At 39.7% G+C, this 22958-nt stretch overlaps 1 protein-coding gene across 1 annotated transcript in view; it reads right to left on the reverse strand.

The window, feature by feature from the left end:
* Positions 1-594: 594 nt before the first annotated feature.
* The window catches only part of LOC133644768 (leucine-rich repeat and immunoglobulin-like domain-containing nogo receptor-interacting protein 3), a 113764-nt gene continuing 91400 nt past the window's right edge, over positions 595-22958 (reverse strand). The window contains exon 2 of the mRNA XM_062039500.1: positions 595-4915. Coding sequence (XP_061895484.1) covers positions 3023-4855 — 1833 coding nt within the window. The 5' untranslated portion in view covers positions 4856-4915 and the 3' untranslated portion in view covers positions 595-3022. The remainder of the gene's footprint in view (positions 4916-22958) is intronic.

The raw sequence follows: 22958 nt of genomic DNA on the forward strand, positions 1-22958 counted from the left end.
TCTTGAAAATGAGAGTCGAGAACGCGAAATGGACATTCACAGTGACTTTTATCTCCACGACAATACATCGGCTAAGCACTTTAGCTACGGAGCTAACGTGATAGCATCGGGCTTAACTGCAGATAGAAACAAAATAAATAAACCCCTGACTGGAAGGATAGACAGAAAATCAACAATACTGTTAAACCATGGACCTGTAACTACACGGTTAATGCTTTCCAGCCTGGCGAAGCTTAACAATGCTGTTGCTAACGACGCCATTGAAGCTAACTTAGCTACGGGACCTCACAGAGCTATGCTAAAAACATTAGCTATCCACCTACGCCAGCCAGCCCTCATCTGCTCATCAACACCCATGCTCACCTGCGTTCCAGCGATCGACGGAACGACGAAGGACTTCACCCGATCATCGATGCGGTCGGCGGCTAGCGTCGGCTAGCGCGTCTGCTATCCAAGTCAAAGTCCTCCTGGTTGTGTTGCTGCAGCCAGCCGCTAATACACCGATCCCACTTACAGCTTTCTTCTTTGCAGTCTTCGTTGTTCATTAAACAAATTGCAAAAGATTCACCAACACAGATGTCCAGAATACTGTGGAATTTTGAGATGAAAACAGAGCTTTTTGTATTGGATACAATGTGTCCGCATACTTCCGTTTCAACCATTGACGTCACGCGCATACGTCATCATACATAGACGTTTTCAACCGGAAGTTTAGGAGGAAATTTAAAATTGCACTTTATAAGTTAACCCGGCCGTATTGGCATGTGTTGCAATGTTAAGATTTCATCATTGATATATAAACTATCAGACTGCGTGGTCGGTAGTAGTGGGTTTCAGTAGGCCTTTAATATCACATATTAGTTTCACATTTGAAGTTAATTGCTAACATGAATAGACTTTTACACCATATTCTAATTTTATGAGTTTCACCTGTATGATATAATGACTGAGAGAAAATATGGTTTCAGGAAAACATGCAACTTTTCTGACTACAATTGAACATTCACCGACCGAAAATGCTAACTTTTGACCACAAATTTAGTCGCTGCTCAGTTTGAACGCATGTTATGCGTTCAAATGTTGCTCGCATGTCCTCTTGATGAACTAGCAGCCTTATGACTTCTACAAGTAGCGCTGTTGCAGTCTTTTCTTGTAAAATGTAGTCAACTATAGGATGTTGGTTGCACACGGGCTCTGCCATTTTGAGATCTGACGTCACTACACGACGTCATCCCCACCCGGAAGGATGGATAAGAGAATCGTTTGAACAAGTGGCAAGCGATTCCAAGTACTCGATACACTGAGAAGTCGAAACCGGTTCTGAACAAGAACCATTTTTTTGATTCCCATCCCTAACTATATCTATCGTCCTGTAGAGTTACCACTTCATTCTGGTCACAATCTTTGTATTGGGAGATTTCTCACCATGTTCAAGTGTTTGAAATATATTTTATATCTATGGACAATTTAGAGCAGGCCTGGGCAAATTAAGGCCCGGGGGCCACATGCGGCCCGTTGAGCTTTTTAATCTGGCCCGCCGGACATTCCCAAATAATTTTTTTAGATCTTTAAGATAAAGTGTAGCTGCCATTATGATGTGCAGTGATGTTTTCTAATGACCGTAAGTCTTGAACTATACAAAGTATTTCAATGGTTGGAATCTGCGCTTATGGATGATATACTGGTTACTATGGTAATCTAATTAGTTACTATGGTCATATAATTAGTTACTATGGTCATCTACGTCACAGCAGCTCAGACGAGGCACCAAGCAGTGTGGGCGGGAAGCGTTTCCACAGACGCGGAAGGAGATTTTCACAGCAAAGTTCTAAAGCTTAGTAATATATAGAATATAATAGAATAGAAAGTAGTTTATTGATCCCTGGGGGGAATTCAGCAAATATCAGATACATCAGATTGTAGGTGAGTTTATTTTGTACCTTTTGTGTTCATATTTCACTGTTTGTTGCATTTTTGTTGCGTTTCACTTGATATATGTCGATCGAAAGGGGGTGTGAAGTTCATATTTTGTCAATATTCAGTGTTTTATCCTTCATAGAAAAATTTAAAATTCCATTACGTTTTTTAAGGTGGTCTGTCATAAAGTTTTTAGCATTCAATCAGACATTATTGTGAGATTTGGTATTAGTGTTCCTAAAAATAGATATACCGGCCGCCAGACACATTTTTTTCTCTAAATGTGGCCCCCGAGTCAAAATAATTGCCCAGGCCTGATTTAGAGCCTCCGGTTAGTTCTCCCCGTGACTGCGTGGGTTCTCTCCAGGTACTCTGGCTTCTTCCCACCTCCAAAGACATGCACCTGGGGATAGGTTGATTGGCAACACTAAATTGGCCCTCGTGTGTGAATGTGAGTGTTGGCCCTGTGATGAGATGGCAACTTGTCTAAGATGTACCGTGCCTTCCGCCCAATTGCAGCTGAGATAGGCTCCAGCACCCCCCGCCACCCCGAAAAGGGACAAGCGGTAGTCAATGGATGGATTAGCCTGCCATGCACATTTTTGGGATGTGGGAGAAAACCCACACAAGCACAGGGAGAACATTCAAACTCCACACATAAAAAGTTGCTTCAGTCTGTCGGACAGACATGCTAACACTCACTGATCCGCTCTTTGATGATACTTTTCATAAGAAATGTGACTAAATTCTCGTAAAAATAGACATTTTTGGTTCCTCCAACAAGTTTTGTTTTAGTGAAGACTGTCTTTTTCCCCAAAATGTATACTGAGGTTGTGTTTAATGTTGCGAACACAAAGACCAAATGATGAATGAGACTGACATTTAAAAAGAGCATTAAGGAAAGGAGAAGTTCATCCATTCCTTTTCTAGAATGCTTAACAGTACTGTTCAAGCTCATGCGGGAGCAAGAGCTTACCCCGGCTGAATTTGTACACCGGTCACTAGTTTGCCCCTTTCTAGGTGCTCTTAGGCAAGGCGCTGAGTCCTGATGCCCCCACAGGTTTTAGCAAGGTAGTACTAAAAAAGTACACCTCCACCTGTTGGATCAAATCATTTTCATGTTAAACTTGCGCGCCCCGCCCTGCCCTCCGCTGGTGGCTGGTCCGTCAACCTTTCTGAAAGAGTATTCCACTGAGAAATTGTTTTTGTGTTGTCCTTTCCCGCGACTCCACACAAAGAGCAGGATGAAACAGAAGAGGACGACGCCCAGGAACATGATACAGCCCATTGCCGTGGAGATGAGGATGGTCTTGAGGTCCAGAGTGAACTTCAGAAAGACTCTGGTATCGTTCAGGTTGGTGTCGTTAAGGTCTCCGGCATAGTAGGTGCGGTTGGCCATTAGGGTGGCGTCGAGCGGGAGACCACTGACGGTGAGAGTAGCGAAATAAGTGTCATTCCCGCCAGCGTTACTGGCGATGCAAATGTAGGTTCCGCTGTCCATCACCTGCGCATACCTTATTTCTAAGGTGCCTTCTTTTAATACCGTCAAGCGGCCACTGCTCTTAGTGGTAATGCGACGGCGCTGAGGGGATATCCAGAATATGACCGGTGTGGGCTCACCTTCCGCCCTGCAAATGAACGACACCACCTGCCCCTCACGAGCCGATATCTGCTGCAGTTTCCTGTTGCGGATTTTGGGCTTCTGGCATGTGAAATGGTCAAAGAGGGCTGAGTCCGTGAAGGCGCTCAGAGCTCGGTCCTGCACCTCGACAGGCGTCATACACACGGGGGACGCACCGTCGAAGTTAAGCGTCTTCCTGCGCTGAAGGATCCAAAGTAAGCGGCAGTCGCACGCCAATGGGTTCCTGTCCAAACGCAGGGTCTCCAGAGTGTTGACCGACTGGAAAGCACCCTCCTCCAGGGTAACAAGGTTATTGGCTGAGAGGTTGAGAAGGCGGATTTGTCTGAGACCGCCCAGTGCGTATGGCTGCACCATCACCAGCCTGGTGTTGACCAGATGGAGCTCCTTTAGCCTGAGAAGGTCCCTCAGTGCCCAGGACTCCAGGACGGAAATAGGATTGAAGGACAGGTTGAGGCTGGTGAGGTGAGAGAGGCTGCGTAGGGCAGAGGTGGGCACCGAGGTGAGATTGGTGTGTGTGATAGACAGCCACGACAAGTTGAGACCCTGCAGGCCGTTAGAGGAGATGAACTCCAAAAAGGGCCAATGGTCGATCTCCAGGGCCCTCAGGTTTCCTAGCTTACGGAAGTTCTGGTCCTCTAAGGTGGAGATGCTGAGGTAGCGCAGTCGCAGTGTGACTAGGTTGTGAAGGTAAGACAAAGACTGGCTTGACACAGACGTCAGGTTGCACCTGTCAATGGTTAACTCCTTCAGTCCCACCAGACCCAAAAAGGCCTTGTTAGAAATATACACCAGATCATTGTCTCCAACTTCTAACTTCCTTAGACTTTTAAGGTCTTGGAAAGTAAAGTCCAAAAGAATCACAATCTTATTCTCACTAAGATCCAGTGAGGTGAGATTGGACAGGTGTGAAAAAGTCCCCATGGGGACCAGTTTCAGCTCGTTAGCCCTGAGGGAAAGCGACTGCAGACTCTGGAGACTAGAAAAGGCATTTGGTTCCAAAACGCTGATCATGTTCTCGCTGAGATCAAGCCTCTCCAGGCGGAGGAAGGGAAGCAGGTCACCATGCTCCACCCAGCGCAGTTTATTCCCACTCAGGTCCAGGATTCTAGTGTCCAGAGGGATGCCTTCAGGTAGTGTAGACAGACGCTTACCGCGGCAGGAGACGGTCTTGAGCTTGCCGATGCAGTCGCAACGCTGAGGACATCCTTGGCCCTGGGAGGACCGAACATTGACCATCACTAGCAGGAAGAAGAAAGGCAGGAGCCAAGCCACATTCTGGCTGAGATTGATTTCCATGGCCTTCTTGGTTCTGCTGCCTCCTTTTCCTTTTCGGGCTACAATCACCGGGCCAAAAACCTGAGAAAACAAAGATGGGGAAATAATGGAAAGACAATTACAACTAGGATAGCAGACCTCTGTCAAGGTTGAACAGTATTTGTGTTGTTTGTCTGTATCTTGTCAGTCTACTTCCTGGTTGATGATGATGAACGATAATAGGACATTAACATGTTGGTCATGAAAGTGATACAAAACATTTTCTTTAATATTTAACAGGTACCCAGTAACCAAATGTAAAAAAAAAAATAGACACACAGGGTGAGGAAGGAATTGGTCACATCAAAATGAAACAACCTTGTCTAATTTGCTTAAATGTCCATGGCCTATGTATAGCACAACTGGTAAATTAAATCTAAACAAATTATCTTTCTTCTGTCGCCTATTTTGTCTTTTTTTTTTTAAGTAATACAAACAAGATAGAGCCACCTGTGTGTGCTTTTAGATAGCGGCTGATTGCGAAGAGCAATGTGTGCTTTCATGTTCGAGTCTCCAAAAGGCTTCTATGAGACCATGAAAAGCCTTTGAATTTGTTGCTAGTCGCATTTTTCAATAAGAGAATCAAAAGGCGTCTGAATTTTTGCTAAATTTGCAACACAGCTCCCTCCTGCTATGTCTTCTTATTCTCTGGCAGACAAAGGAGCATATTAACTTTTTTTAAGAACAAGGGTGAGGATGCTTTAAGCTCTATTCACATACAGATGGTATTGCCAAATCTATTTATGGTAGACCAAATACATTTTTTAAAGTTTTAAGTATCAATGATTGTCACGCACACACTAGGTGTGGTGAAATTTGTCCTCTGCATTTGACCCATCTCCTTGTTCACCCCCTGGGAGGTGAGGGGAGCAGTGGGCAGCAGCGGTAGCTGCGCCCGGAAATCATTTTTGGTGATTTAACCCCCAATTCCAACCCTTGATGCTGAGTGCCAAACAGGGAGGTAATGGGTCCCATTTTTAAAGTCTTTGGTAGGGCGGACACTCTAACCAGGGGCACAAGGGCGGATTTGTTCCAGCATTTGAGAAATGTTAAAATAGGGCTTGAAAGGGTGTGGTGGCGGAAAAGAAAAAACTGTATCTGAAGTGTGTTTACGCAGACTGCAAGTGTAGAGTTTTTGTTATTTTCTTAACAAGTTTAAAACATGGTGCAAAAATTATTCATTATTAACTGGCACATTCGTTCACCACGATCGCGTCAGAGGAAAAAAACCTACTTTTTTAAAATTTACAACGTGACGCAAAGCCAAAAACATCAGATCAGTGATCTAACGAGGATGCCGAATGGTCTGGATCAGGGGTTCTTAACCTTTTTTAACTCGGGGCTTGACTTTTCCACTACACAGGGGACAAAGGCCTACTAAAAAATTAACCCTGAATCATTCTTCTTACTCTTAAATTTTAATAATATTCAATAATTATATCTATCTTACTTACAGTTTACAACCTTTTAAAATTATATGGAACCACGTGTTAATCACAAATGTTATTACATCAACCTTTGGCTTAGGTCAGGCTGATTAGAATAATAAGTACTAACCAAATATACTGAATAGGAAGGCACTCCTAAATAACTGATGAAAAATAAATGTTCATACGCTCATGTTGTGCTGAAATAACTACAATAAATTAATAAGTATCTTTCTTAACACAAATTTAAGTGTGCAAATGAAAACACATCTTCACCACTTAAGTCATAATTTTTGCGCTTAAGAAACTTCTCTATGACTTTACCTGCAGTCTTCTTCTGTTTGGTTGATATTGTCATTACTGCCACATGTGGTGAAAAAGTGCATTACAACTGAGTACCGCTGCGGCCTGCACGGACCACAGCTAAGACACAGATATTTTTTGGCGGCCCTGTAGGGGGTGTTTTATGGGTATGGTTACACTGGTCTAGATGAACACTTTCTGTTCCATCACCTGACACATGTTGGCGTGTTCATGGCATTTTCAAACTGATAAGTTTGAATCAAAGCAGGGCTGCGCAGCTGGACAAGCTTCACAGTGTCTTGGCTGAATGAGCAGGTATCGGACACCTCGGTCTCCTTGGACGTATCCTCGCTCATCCATGCGGAAAAAAAGGGGTAGAAAAGCGCTATACAAGTACAACCCATTTACCATTTAATGTCTTTAATGTCCTTTGTGTTCTTTAATGTTTCCCTCTTACACACATGTGTGTTATGGCTATGAAATTTTTTTCCTTGATCTCAGTCTGGACCCCCTCTCCAGGGGTCCAGGCTTAGACTTTTTTCTTTTTTTTTTTCTCACTCCCCTCAGCGTTTACCTGTTTCTCACCTTTCTCTCCTGTTCTGTCTCCCTGTAATGTTTGTCTGCTCTTGAATGGAATTGTGCTGAAAATCTTAATTTCCCCTAGGGCAGTGGTCCCCAACCACTGCGGTCCGATTGGTACCGGGCCGCGCAAGAAATAAAAAAAAAATTATATATATATTTATTTATTTTTTTAAATGAAATCAACATAAAAAACACAATATATACATTATATATAAATATAGATCAATACAGTCTGCAGGGATACAGTCCGTAAGCACACATGATTGTTTTTCGTTATGAAAAAAAAAAAAAGAAAACCGCTTGTCCTGTTCGGGATCGCGGGGGTTGCTGGAGCCTATCTCAGCTGCACATGGGCGGAAGGCGGGGTACACCCTGGACAAGTCACCACCTCATCGCAGGACCAACACAGATAGACAGACAACATTCACACTCACATTCACACACTAGGGCCAATGTAGTGTTGCCAATCAACCTATCCCCAGGATACAGTTGAAATAATGGTCTTTTCTTTTTGATGGAAAATTTGCAGGTCAAGCAGCCACCTAAAGTTGGTTTGTCCATTAGCCTTTACAGACTTACGAAATTCTTCGGTATGAAAACTGACTCTGCAATGAGGACAAGACGACTGCAACAGGTCATTGAAATTGCTTAGCTAGTGGATGTGCTCATACTGATCAATTAACCAAGTCTTTGGAATAGGGTCTACTTAGTCTTGGTACTGTATCTTGCTTTTATTTTGCAAAGTCCATTTTTCATTGGTGGTAAACAACAACGTTTGCCTGCAAAAATGGTAACCGCAACCCACTAAGCCAGTGGTTCTTAACTTTGTTGGAGGTACCGAACCCCACCAGTTTCATATGCGCATTCACCGAACTCTTCTTTAGTGATAAATAAAATGTTTGTTTTTTTTCAAATTCACGACAAAGTTATATGTTTCTTTTACTGGTGCACAAAATGAACTGTGCATGAACATCACCTTGTTCAAAGAACAAAACCAACACAGTGCATGAACTCACAACAAATCACACACCTGCAAATCAGATGGAACATTATTTGGGGGTATCCATAGTACGCCGATAGGGAGAAGTTTTTATTTACAAAATGAGTCGGATGTGTCTTGACCTCCGCGGCGGAGGCTCCACCGAACCCCTGAGGCCGACCCACCGAACCCCTAGGGTTCGATCGAATCCAGGTTAAGAACCACTGCACTAAGCATTGTGAGATCACGCACCCTACTGTATAAAATTGTGGAATGACCTTTTTAGGTTTGTTAGCGGGGTACTTTCATGGCTCAAGGTATTAACAAAAGATGTAACGAGGACAAACGTGACTCTAGCATTAACTTTTGTACTAGGAAAATCCTTATTAAATGTACTACTTTAGGGCACTAAAGTCGCTGGTTTCCGTCTTGCAAATGGGTTTACTGCAAAATGTATTTGATCAAAGAAGTTTGCGAAAGCTTTTTACATGACACAAAAGACAAGGTAAAAATGCCTTCACAAGCATTTTAATGACCACCTGCTCCTGTTTCACAGAACTTAACAACCACTTTAACATCCTTCACCTTCCTGGCTCAGACATAAATTAACATTAATCTGCCTGGTATTAAACTAAATGTCTAAAAATGCAAGCTGAGCTGTGCAATCGCAGGGGAGCAGACTTACAATGAACACAGTGTAGTTGGACACTAATCAGTGAGTTGCATTATGCTCTCTGTAAATCAATACTGCAACATGTCTACTTCACCAGTCTACGTTCATATCGTCAAAAAAAGGCTGGTCATGCAAGCGGACGGGCCGCAGGGCAAACTCACAGCAGAGGGTAGAGTGACTGACACATAAGGTTACATCACTGGTCACTCAAATGTTGGTGCACGAGTGATGGAACTGGAACTGACGTCTGGTTTTGTTTATCTGGTCAAACCCAGAAAGTCGACGGCCGGTTTCTAACTGTTTAAAGCAACACAGTGGAACCAGAGCCATAACTAGGATTTGACAAATACTAAAGTCGAAATTCTGCAACTTCTGCCTTCAGCCTGTTCTCTTTCTGTTCCTCCATGCACTGTCACTCCCTTCTCTCTACATTCTATCACTCTCTCTCGTCCTGCCAATTGTATTGCAAGAGCGGTAAGTAAAATAAAATACAACACCTTCATATCAACATAGACACATTTAAATAACACTGACAGAATGTAATCAACAAAATACAAACCGTACATGAATAAATTAAAAATGTTAGGTTGTCCAATGTAATTACTGTAGCAGGGGTCCCCAAACTAAGGCCCGCGGGAAGTCGCAAGTAAAAAAAAAAAAACACACATATATATATATATATATATATATATATATATATATATATATATATATATATATATATATATATATATATATATATATATATATATATATATATATATATATATATATATATATATATATAATTATTATTATTATTATTATATATTTTTTTATATTATTATTTTTATTTTTTTTAATCTATCCTTTCTAATCCATTTTCTACCCCTTGTTACTGTCTCCTAGTTGATCAGGCAAATCATATTGTCTAAAAATGCATTTTCCTATCGATAACGTGACATCATCAGCAAGTGCACGCTCTTTCAGTCAATTAGTGCGCGTGGAATATATATATATATATATATATATATATATATATATATATATATATATATATATATATATATATATATATATATATATATATATATATATATATATATATATATATACGTTTGTGTATACGTTAAGTCAGGAAAAAACACAGAGGGTATATCATCACTACAAGCCTGTTTCACAGGGAAACCTGCGAAACAGGCTTGTAAGGATGATATAGCCTCTGTGTTTTTTTCCTAACCTAACGTATATTCCGCTCTACCACAGTATTGAGCACTGTATAACGGACAAACCACAGAAACCTCGACTCTTTATATATATATATATATATATATATATATATATATATATATATATATATATATATATATATATATATATATATATATATATATATATATATATATATATATATATATATATATATATATATATATATATATACAGTATAACAGTATATATACACACACACAGTACAAGCCAAACGTTTCGACACACCTCAATTCAATGTGTTTTCTTTATTTTTATGACTATTTACATTGTAGATTATCACTGAAGGCATCAAAACTATGACACCTGTGAAGTGAAAACCATTTCAAGTGACTACCCCCTGAGAGAATGCCAAGTGTGTGCAAAGCAGTAATCAGAGCAAAGGGTGGCTATTTTGAAGAAACTAGAATATAAAACGTGTTTTCAGTTTTTTCACCTTTTTTTGTTAAGTACATAACTCCACATGTGTTCATTCATAGTTTTGATGCCTTCAGTGACAATCTGCAATGTAGATAGTCATGAACATAACGAAAACGCATTGAATGAGAAGGTGTGTCCAAACTTTTGGCCTGTACTGTATCTCTTTTGTGTGACTGCCATCTACTGGTAACAGTTATCATTACATCATGTACCGTATAAAATTGGTTCGGGATCAGTAAGCACAACCACAATTAATGCATACACAAGGCGCACAGCATTATAAGGCGCATTATCAAATGAAAGGATTTTAAGTGTGACTTATAGTCCGAAAAATACAGGTATTTTACTTTGAAATAACAGTTGATCGCTGTGAAATATAAGGGTATTTTATTTTTTTACTGTCATTTGTTGCAATGTTGCAGTATATTTTGTTCATAGTATTTAACTGTAAAAAAAAGTACTGTTTAAGTAAAAGAAGGGGAACTGCACTTTTTTTGCCTATTGTTCACAATCATTATGAGAGACAAGAACACGTGTCCTTTTTTTTTAGGATTTTAAAGATGATAAAACACGCTTGGAAGAGGCAGCATTGTAGCCTTCAAAGCTCTCTAAAACCACTTCAAAACCCTCAATCAACCTTTTGTATACACACTGCAAGTATACATATGATGTAGTAACAGACACGTTCATAAGAATATGTAATCTGTACAATATTAACAGAATTTTGAACATTTTAATCATTGCCGGAACTAATTCCTCGACACATTTATTTCCGTTTCCATAGCAGAACAATTCCGGCTTCTGGCAAGAAATATGTGTCCTACTTCTGGAAACGAACAAGAGTGTGTTTTCTAATCATGGCAGACTTGGTAGACTATATTTATTCACATAAGGATTCACAACCTTATCGTTTTGAATCTGAATATACCAAAGATTAACTACTGCTTCTAGAAACCAGCCCGAAGGAAGAGTAAGACGTTGGAGCAGACGAAAGCCGGAGAGCGAGATGAAAGTGACTTTGGCGCTGTAAATGTGGAACATGGAGCCAAGCTATTTCGACATAAATGGAATGCTTACCCAAATGAACCGGAAAAAACTTCCCCGGCCATCTGGACCAAACGCACAACTATTGTCCAAACTGAGTCACACTTTATTATTGCACATGATACACGCAGAATTGTTGAGATAGCTGTATACAAACAAAACATGAAATGTGGGCTAATACTTTACAAATACTGTAATATGATTGTTCATGTTTTCCAGTCATTGTGTTGTGCGTTACAAACTCAAACACTTTTCGTGCTCGTGTAGAAGCTAGCTTATCTCTTTCCGTAGCTAGATTTTAGACTTAAACTTAGACTTAGACTTCCTTTTTATTGTCATTCAAATTTGAACTTTGCAGTACAGATAAGAACGAAATGTCGTTGCATTAGTTCATGGTAGTGCAGGATAAAAGAGCAATAAGATGCAGATATAAATAAATAGATAGATAGATAGATAGATAGTACTTTATTGATTCCTTCAGGAGAGTTCCCTCAGGAAAATTAATATGATTACTGTACAGATAAATATATTGCACTTTTGCATATGCATCTACGTTTATGGATGTATGTAATATTGTCTTTATATTCCAGCAAGTTAATCCGTTTTTGGGGGGAATTGAGGGGATTATTATGATGCGTTCAAGAGTCTTACGACCTGAGGGAAGAAGCTGTTACAGAACCGGGAGGTTTTGCTACGGAGGCTGCGGAACCTCTTTCTAGAGTCCTGCAGTGAAAACAGTCATTGGTGGCGGTGGGAGGAGTCTCTGCAGATTTTCTGAGCCCTGGTCAGGCAGCGGCTTTTCCGCCGTCCTCACCACTCTCTGCAGAGACTTACAGTCTGAGGCACTGCAGGCTCCAGTCCAGACAGAGATGCGGCTAATACCGAAGTATGCCGATGTGTTAGTACTAGGGCCGATAAATGCTTTATAATGTAATATCGGAAATTATCGGTATCGGTTTCAAAAAATATAATTAATTATTTTTTTAAACGCCATTGTACGGAGCGGTACATATCCAGTAAAACACGGACGTAGGCATACTCTGGACTGAAGCTGTGTGCCTTCATTGTTTTTGTAGCTGTTTTTTTGAGGCACGTTTAAAAAAAATAAAAAATAATGCACTTTTTGAAAGTCAAAGTATAGTATTTCCCATAGCTGCTGTTTTGAGGCATGTTAAAAAAAAATGCACTTTGTGACTTCAATAATAAATATGGCAGTGCCATGATGGCACTTTTTTCCATAACTGGAGTTGAAGTTGTTCTCTTATTTTGGAAAACCTTGTTTTTGATTGATTGATTGATTAATTGAAACTTGTATTAGTAGATTGCACAGTACAGTACATATTTCGTACAATTGACCACTAAATGGTAACACCCGAATACATTTTTCAACTTGTTTAAGTCGGAGTCCACGTTAATCAATTCATGGTAAAGTTACATTGTTTAATGTTTTTATTTTATTTTTTTTCATAAAGAAATACAATCATGTGTGCTTACGGACTGTATGTATACCTGCAGACTGTATTGATCTATATTGATATATAATGTATATATTGTGTTTTTTATGTTGATTTAATTTAAAAAAATCAAAAATAAAAAACTTTTTTTTTTTTTTTTTTTTTTTAAATTACATTTCTTGCGCGGCCCGGTACCAATCGGTCCGCGGACCGGTACCGATTGGTATTAGTATGTCTAATTTTGTTGTGATGCATCGCTGGATGCATTAAACTTTAATGCATCCAGCGATGCATCACAACAAAATTAGACATAATAATGGATTAATTCCACAACTGTATATATAAGTATCGGTTGATATCGGAATCGGTAATTAAGAGTTGGACAATATCGGAATATTGGATATCGGCAAAAAAGCCATTATCGGACATCTCTAGTTTGTACGCTAGAAAAAGAGTTCCTCAGTGTTCGCGCTTACAATAACAATGTCGCTACAGCTTGGTTATTATTCAGGTTACGGAATGCATTTTTAAAGTGATTGAGATGTAGAATTGATTGCTCCCATTAGCTGCATTGCTAGCCACCAAGAAAGAGATGATTTTTTTACATATTAGAATGCAAGAAAAAAAACAAAAAACTTTTGTCTTTTCGTCTTTCATAATGATTGTGAAGGATATGCAAAATTCCAAAATAAGTGCAGTTCCCCTTTGAACCTCTTTTTCCGAGAGCACATTGAGTTCATTAATAAGTTGGCAAGTGAACGCATCGCGGGTCAGACGGCAGGCGGGTCGCCGTAGTGTGTCGGCTCGGATGATGCAAGGCATCGGCGGCGTCTGCCTGCTGTCTGAGGGGAAGTGATACCTGGCGCCGGTGTTTGATTAAACAGCATGCGCTGACATTTAAAGTGCTCGTCTCATGCCGCACAATAATAATGATCCGCAAAGTTCACCGCTTGAAGATTGCAACTATGAGTCAACAATTGGTGTTGTCATAGCGACGCCATCTCCGTCAAGCATCTCCCATACATACACACAGACACCTGTCCTGTAGCAGCCCTCGGCGGGGTTGCTTGCATCTGTGCACCGTCTTACACATAAGCGTCTCGGCCACCAGCCACCTGCTGCTCATTTGTACGCCACGGCTGCTCGTTCTTCTTCTTCTCTCATTTCAGAGTCGAGCGGATTAAACCCTAATTCCCCGGGTCTCTCGGCCTTTACCATCCACCAGGTCTTTAGCACATTTAGGCCTGTTTACCTGCATTATCTGCTGCAACGAGACAGATGGCGTGTCAGCTTTCTCCATGTACACGCGACTATTATGGGGATTACATTTATATTTTTACAGCTTTGTTTGCACATACATTAGATATAAATGCACAATGGAATGAGAGCAAATAGAACTGTGGAATCAACAAATGCAGTTTTTATGAAAACCAAAATGCTGCGTCAATCAAACAAAATGTTTATTATCATGGAGCTGTTTCTAACATTGTGTTTACGTATACATGATGCCGTTAATAAACTTAAATACTGTGATTATGCCTGTCAAAAATAAAGAGTTAGCTTGTGATCATCACAGAAAATGTTGTATAAATAAAGTATGTACGCTGATTAATCATGCAATTTATTTTGACCCGTTCATGCTCTTTTGCTTAACCTCTAAAGGCCTTAGTGCAGGGGTCTCAAACTCAATTTGCCTGGGGGCCACTGGTTGCAGAGTCTGGGTGAGGCTGGGCCGCAAGAAAAGATTTCTTAAAAACATTATTTTTAAATGTCTTTATTTTTATTTTCAACACAAAATAAAATCAAAATATAAATGAACAAAATGAGAATTAAGTAAATAAATCAGTCATAAGTAATAACAAGAGAGGAGAAGCCTAGCAAAACTTCTAGCCATTATGGACAACACCTCCCACCCACTACACTCGGACCTTGCGGGGAGAATGAGCACGTTTGGTGGAAGGCTCAGACTCCCAAAATGCAACACGGAACGACACAGGAGGTCCTTCATACCGACAGCCATCAGACTGTATAATGCATATGTTCCTTGACTGCACTTAAATGTAGAGTACATGTAGTATATGTAGAATATATTTATATTATTTATATATTATATATATAATATATTATATATATTATATTATTTATTATTATTCTTGTCTATTGTGAGCGAACTGTGGTGCTGAATTTCCCCCAGGGATCAATAAAGTACTTTCTATTCTATTCTAACAATAATAATTTGATTTCTCCAGTCAGCAACAATGTATACACATACACATAATGTGCAACCCGGTTCACTCTCTCATCTCCCTGGTATTTTGCATACTCCTCAGCATGTCTAGTTGTATAATGACGTTTTAAATTGTATTTCTTGTGCACTGCAACTTTCTCTGTGCAAATAAGACACGTCGGAGTGCTCCTGTGCTCAACAAAGAAATATTGCATCTCCCACTTTTCCTGGAATTGTCTTTGCTCATCACTAACCTTTCTCTTCACTGCACGCTTTGAAAAAGACATGTTTGGGGTTGTGAAATATATTTGTATTCAACCGACGCACGCAGAATAATGTTATTTCTGCAATGTGTGTCGTCCTGCTTGTCCTCCCGACAGCAACACGGCGGTCGGTGGAAAGTACCGGGAAAAAGTGACGGCTCCCGGAGTGTTATATGGCGTCATATAAAAATATATGTAGTATTCATCGTGTGAGGCAATGCAAATTAAACAATAATAAAAAACAAATAACGGTTTGAATTGGTCCAGGTTATCGGGGACTTTATTACTGACGGACAGGTGTCGCGGTGTGACTGCCCTCGTCTCCATGGCAACGTTTCTCTCGCTTTCACTAATTTGCCGCTTTTCCACTAACGCAGGGGTATTTTGGACCCAAATAACAAAAATCGTCTCTGTCTGGAGCCAGCGGGGGGGGGGAGGGGGGGAGGTTGGGGGGCTCGCTGTGTAGTTTACAGCGAGAGAGAGAGAGAGAGAGCGAGCGGGGGAGGGAGAGAGAGCAAGAGAGCGTGCGGTCTCGTGGAAAAGCAGCAAAATGTTTCTTTGCTTGCATCACGCAAGTGACGTCAATGTTCGGCCCTCGAGAGCCATATACCACACCATGATTGGTAGATTCCTTGTAGCCCGGAAGAGTTAGGGCTACAAGGGATTCTGGGTATTTGTTATGTTGTGTTTATGTTATGTTACGTGTGGATGTTCTCCCAAAATGTGTTTGTCATTCTTGTTTGGTGTGGGTTCACAGTGTGGTGCATATTTGTAACATTTATAAAGTTTTTTTTGTACGGCCACCCTCAGTGTAACATGTGTGGCTGTTGACTAAGTATGCATTGCAGTCACTTACGTGTGTCTGTTGAAGCCGCATATAACATGTGACTGTGCTTGCACATTGTGAGTATGGAGAAAAAATGGACGCAAAACCTCCTGCCCTCAATATTGTTACCTCAGTATTGTTGACTTAATATTGAAGTCCTCAGTAATGTTGACGGGTGAAAATCGGGAGGGTTGGCAAGAATGCTTCAGCGCCGCACACAGCGCTGTCAAGCGCCATTCATATAAAACTCGCGGGCCGCACTAACATTAAACATTCATATTAAGGTGCGGGCCGCACAATGACGTGTCGCGGGCCGCAAGAGCTAAAAGGTGCTGTCCAGGCATGTGGCCACTAAGGCTTAGTGGCCACATGCCTGGACAGCACCTTTTAGCTCTTATTTCCAAAATTGTGTACACTACTGAATTGGGGTCTTATGCCGACATATGGACACTTATACTGCTATCTGGTGGTGTCAGAAGAGTATAACATACAATGGAATTTGGAAAAAAAAAAGTGTAAAAATAAAAATGTGCATGTCACTACACATAAAGTACATGTTTGTGTACTTATGGACTAAGTACATCATCTCAAAAGATGATTTTTAGTTTTTATTCTAATTAGGGTCCAATAAGCCCAAATAGCAAAGATAAATAAAAAAAGCATGTAAACAAACAGCTTGGGCCTTAAGAGGTTTTAAAGGTGTCCTATTATGCAAAACCAACTGTTCTTACCTGTTGGTATAGTATCTGTTTTTGTGTTTTTGGGAGCAAAAATCACAATATTACCCCTTTAACCAGGGGTCCCCAAACTTTTTGACTCTGGGGCCGCATCGGGGTAAAACAATTTGGCTGGGGCCCGCGCTATATATATATATATATATATATATATATATATATATATATATATATATATATATATATATATATATATATATATATATATATATATATATATATATATATATATGTGTGTAAATGTGTGTGTGTGTATATATATATGTATATGTAAATGTGTATATATGTGTGTGTATATATGTATATGTCTATGTATATATATATGTATATGTGTATATATGTCTATATATATATATATATGTATATGTGTATATATGTGTATATACAGAATGTATATGTGTATATATGTCTATATATATATATATATGTATATGTGTATATATGTGTATATACAGTATGTATATGTGTATATATGTGTGTATATATACATATATATATATATATATATATATATATATATATATATATATATATATATATATATATATATATATATATATATATATATATATATATATATATATATATGTATGTATTCATACATATATATTCCTCACGCACTAATTGACTTAAAGAGCGCACTTGCATGTCACGTTATCGATGGTAAAATGCATTTTTAGACAATATGATTTGCCTGAGTGGCTAGGAGACGGTAGAAAATGGACTAGTAAGGACAAATTAAAAAAATAATATTAATTAAAAAAAATATATATTTAAAACATTTTTTTATTTATTTTTTTAACTTGGGACTTCCCACGGGCCGGATTTTGGATGGTGGGGGGCCGTATCCGGCCCGCGGGCCATAGTTTGGGGACCCCTGCCTTTAACTGTCGATGGTTACTTGGAAGGCAACCATCAATTTCACTCCAAAATAAACCCTGACGGGACTTTATAAGAAACTGTTCACAAGTTTGAAACAAATAAATGGCATGCAATAAAATAAAACATCCATCCATCCATTTTCTACCGCTTATTCCCTTCGGGGTCGCGGGGGGCGCTGGAGCCTATCTCAGCTGCAATCGGGCGGAAGGCGGGGTACACCCTGGACAAGTCGCCACCTCATCGCAGGGCCAACACAGATAGACAGACAACATTCACACTCACATTCACACACTAGGGCCAATTTAGTGTTGCCAATCAACCTATCCCCAGGTGCATGTCTTTGGAGGTGGGATTAAAAAAAAAATTATCCTGTATAACATTTTGACAATACAATTGCATTTTAATACAAATATTTGTCTTTGTTAAGTTAATTTAAATTTTGCAAATCAATTTTAACCTTTGATTTATCATGATTAATTCAAATTCGAATAGCCTAATTAACAATGTAATACATTGACAGCAATACTTTATCCTAATACCAGTCTTATTCAACCATCAAAGCCTTTTTATTTGGCCCCCCGAACATCACCCAAACAGGCTTGATGAAACCATTTAAATTAGGGTTGCTCATGTGTGCAGTACTCCCGCCAACTTACAGGGGGCAACAGCGAAGCATATGTGTCACAATAAAGCAGCCGTGGGGTGAGTAGAAGAAGACTACTTATTCAACACTGGGAAAAAAAATCTAAATAAATGGCAAAAATCGGACATTTAACAACAACTGGACAACAAAGTATGAACGTTCTGCCCCGAGCAAGTGGTCAAGTCATTGTTTCCTGGCGGGCCTTTTAAGCGACGGACACATTGAAACAGACAAGCAGGGACAACGGTAGAAATTCCAGCGTGGAACCTAATCGTGGAACTTGGTCAAACCTTTGTAAGTAGACATTGTGCATAAATATATATAGGTTTTTTTGTATTGAAATTGCTGATTTTGTGATGTATTTTTGTATTCCTGGTCGTGTTGTTGTTTTTTTTAATCAAACCTCGTTTAATGCATATAGTGCTAAATTTGACCAGTAGAGGGCGACAATGCGCACACATTGTTTTAGTGTGTGAATGTTGTGAACTTTATAAATGTGTAAACATTTGTAGTTAATTGTGTGAATATATTAATGCTAAAATTATTTTATTTATGTAAACTACACAATGGACATTATTTTGTAAAATACACATTGGATGTTATACGTTTATGTTTATATTTTCAGTCTTACAAACCTAAATGAAGGAAGAAGTGTAAACAAACACAACTTAAGGAAAATAATTCAAAAGAAGGAACATCAAGCCTCAACAAAAACTGGAGCTTCTTTTTCTTCATACTTTTAACTAGCTGCACATGCTGGAAATGAGTAGCAAGGGCAGAATAATGAATTTATTGACAGTGTGTCTACTGTGCAATAGAGTAAACACAGTCTTAAATAAATATAACCAGTGGAGGCACTTTATGACAAAAAAAATCACAATTCAATGTTCGTCCCCTGATTATGTAGTTAAATAGCCCTGCCGTATAGAGTACATGCAGTTTGATACAGTTAATAAACTTGCATTTGTAATGCGTGTAAAACATTGTAGGCCTCTAATTAGGGCTGGGCGATATACTCGATATATCGCGGGTTTTTCTCTATGCGATATAGAAAATGACTATATCGTGATATTCGAGTATACGTTCTCACACAGTTGTTTTTAGCTGCAGGCATTACACTACAGGCTTTTCTCACTCTTTCTAGTCTCTCCTTCTCACAGAGACTTAAACAAGCGCACCTTCTTACATACGTCACATACGTATACGCCCTCGCTGAGCAGAGAGGTAGTAGCATGGCTAAAGTTAGCTGTGGTGCGAGTGGTAATACAAGAGAAAGAAGGTGTGAATCTGGTAACAAATGAAGGAAGAATTAAGTCCCAAGAAAAACAGCACAGGGTCCATCGTCTGGCGGTGGTTTGGCTTCAAGCGGGAATATGTCGAACAGACAACCGAAATTTGTCAAGTGTGGGGCGAAAGCGTTTCTACAAAAAGTAGCATTACTGCTAATATGTAGCATCATTTGAAAAGTCACCTGCTAGAGAATGAAGAATGCTTGAAACTTCGCACGTCAACATCTCCGTTCGGTGCCACACCAACAAAATCAATCAATCAATCAATCAATGTTTATTTATATAGCCCTAAATCACAAGTGTCTCAAAGGGCTGTACAAGCCACAACGACATCCTCGGTACAGAGCCCACATACGGGCAAGGAAAACTCACCCCAGTGGGACGTCAATGTGAATGACTATGAGAAACCTTGGAGAGGACCGCATATGTGGGTAACCCCCCCCCCCCTCTAGGGGAGACCGAAAGCAATGGATGTCGAGTGGGTCTGACATAATATTGTGAAAGTCCAACACATCAGCGAAAGTCCAGTCCATGGTGGGGCCAGCAGGAACCATCCCGAGCGGAGACGGGTCAGCAGCGTAGAGATGTCCCCATCCGATGAACAGGCTAGCGGTCCACCCCGGAGCAGAGCAGAAAAGAAAAGAAAAGAAACGGCAGATCAACTGGTCTAAAAAGGGAGTCTATTTAAAGGCTAGAGTATACAAATGAGTTTTAAGATGAGACTTAAATGCTTCTACTGAGGTAGCATCTCTAACTTTTACCGGGAGGGCATTCCATAGTATTGGAGCCCGAATAGAAAACGCTCTATAGCCTGCAGACTTTTTTTGGGCTCTGGGAATCACTAATAAGCCGGAGTTCTTTGAACGCAGATTTCTTGCCGGGACATATGGTACAATACAATCTGCAAGATAGGCAGGAGCTTGACCGTGTAGTATTTTATACGTAAGTAGTAAAACCTTAAAGTCGCATCTTAGGTGCACAGGAAGCCAGTGCAAGTGAGCCAGTATAGGCGTAATATGATCAAACTTTCTTGTTTTTGTCAAAAGTCTAGCAGCCGCATTTTGTACCATCTGTAATCTTTTAATGCTAGACATAGGGAGGCCCGAAAATAAAACATTACAGTAATCGAGACGAGATGTAACGAACGTATGGATAATGATCTCAGCATCGTTTGTGGACAAAATGGAACGAATTTTAGCGATATTACGGAGATGAAAGAAGGCCGTTTTAGTAACACTCTTAATGTGTGACTCAAACGAGAGAGTTGGGTCGAAGATAATACCCAGATTCTTTACCGAGTCGCCTTGTTTAATTGTTTGGTTGTCAAATGTTAAGGTGGTATTATTAAATAGATGTCGGTGTTGAGCAGGACCGATAATCAGCATTTCCGTTTTCTTAGCGTTGAGTTGCAAAAAGTTAGCGGACATCCATTGTTTAATTTCATTAAGACACGCCTCCAGCTGACTACAATCCGGCGTGTTGGTCAGCTTTAGGGGCATGTAGAGTTGGGTGTCATCCGCATAACAGTGAAAGCTAGCACCGTATTTGCGTATGATGTCACCTAGCGGCAGCATGTAAATACTAAAGAGTGCAGGGCCAAGAACCGAACCCTGGGGAACTCCGCACGTTACCTTAACATAGTCCGAGGTCACATTGTTATGGGAGACACACTGCATCCTGTCAGTAAGATAAGAGTTAAACCAAGACAAGGCTAAGTCTGACATCCCAATACGCGTTTTGATACACTCTAATAAAATATTATGATCAACAGTATCGAAAGCGGCGCTAAGATCAAGAAGCAGCAACATAGATGACGCATCAGAATCCATCGTTAGCAATAGATCATTAGTCATTTTTGCGAGGGCTGTCTCCGTAGTGATTTGCCCTGAAACCGGATTGAAAAGGTTCACAGAGATTGTTAGACGCTAAGTGTTCATTTAGCTGCTGTGCGACAATTTTTTCGAGGATTTTCGAGATAAACGGAAGGTGGGACACCGGCCGGTAGTTCACCATGAGGTCAGGATCGAGGTTAGGTCTTTTGAGTAGAGGATGAATAACCGCTTTTTTGAATGCTAGGGGAACAGTGCCAGAGGAAAGTGATACGTTTATAATATTTAACACTGATGGACCTAATAAAACAAAAAGCTCCTTGATAAGTTTCCCAGGAATTGGGAAATGCCGAGGCAACCATTTCCACATCAACACCGTATGAAAAAAATAGTCCACGACAGAAGGAGATAACGTCCGCCGAAACCTACCACATAGCGAAGGACATACACTATTTGATTTCCTATTATGCAGCTCATTTTTATTTGACACCTATTGAAATATATTGTGTCAAGCTGTCTGTTTAATATCTCTGAAGCATGTGGAGGGCTGTCGACTGCCACATAAATGATTGTATCATCTGCATACATTTGGCATATGGTATTTGTGCAAATATTGGGGAGGTCGTTAAGATATATACTGATAAGCAGAGGGTCCAAAATAGATCCTTGTGGCACACCCAAATCACAATGTCTTACGTTTGATTTAACAACCTTTATTTAAACACATTGTTGTCGCAATTCAAGGTATGATTTAAACCAACTTATAGTTTGTTTTGATACATTAAATTGTTTTAATTTTGTCATCAAAACTTTGTGATTTACAGTGTCAAAAGCTTTTTTCAAATCTAAGAATACTACTCCAACATATTTACCCTTGTCCAAACTACATTTGATCATTTCGGTGAAGTGGCACACAGCCATTTCAGTAGAATGTTTGGGCAGGAATCCAAATTGTTTAGGCTTTAGTAAAATATTTTCCTCTAAATTGGTCATCAATTGTTCAGCCACCAGCTTCTCAAGATTCTTTGAAATTGCTGGCACAATTGAAATTGGTCGATAATTGTATGCTTCATCTGCTGCACAGCTATTTTAAAACTTTGTGGGAATTCACCATTTGTAATTGATAGATTTACTAAGTCTAATATGGGTTTTGATAATATTGTACCATGCTTTTTTTTATTAAAGAGGTGTTTATAGTAAATATATATTTTACTTTTGAATTGTTCGGATGGCCAATAATGTAATGTCAGTTAATGAATGAC

Source organism: Entelurus aequoreus, linkage group LG27 (genome assembly GCF_033978785.1).
Source record: "Entelurus aequoreus isolate RoL-2023_Sb linkage group LG27, RoL_Eaeq_v1.1, whole genome shotgun sequence".
Classification (NCBI taxonomy): domain Eukaryota; kingdom Metazoa; phylum Chordata; class Actinopteri; order Syngnathiformes; family Syngnathidae; genus Entelurus; species Entelurus aequoreus.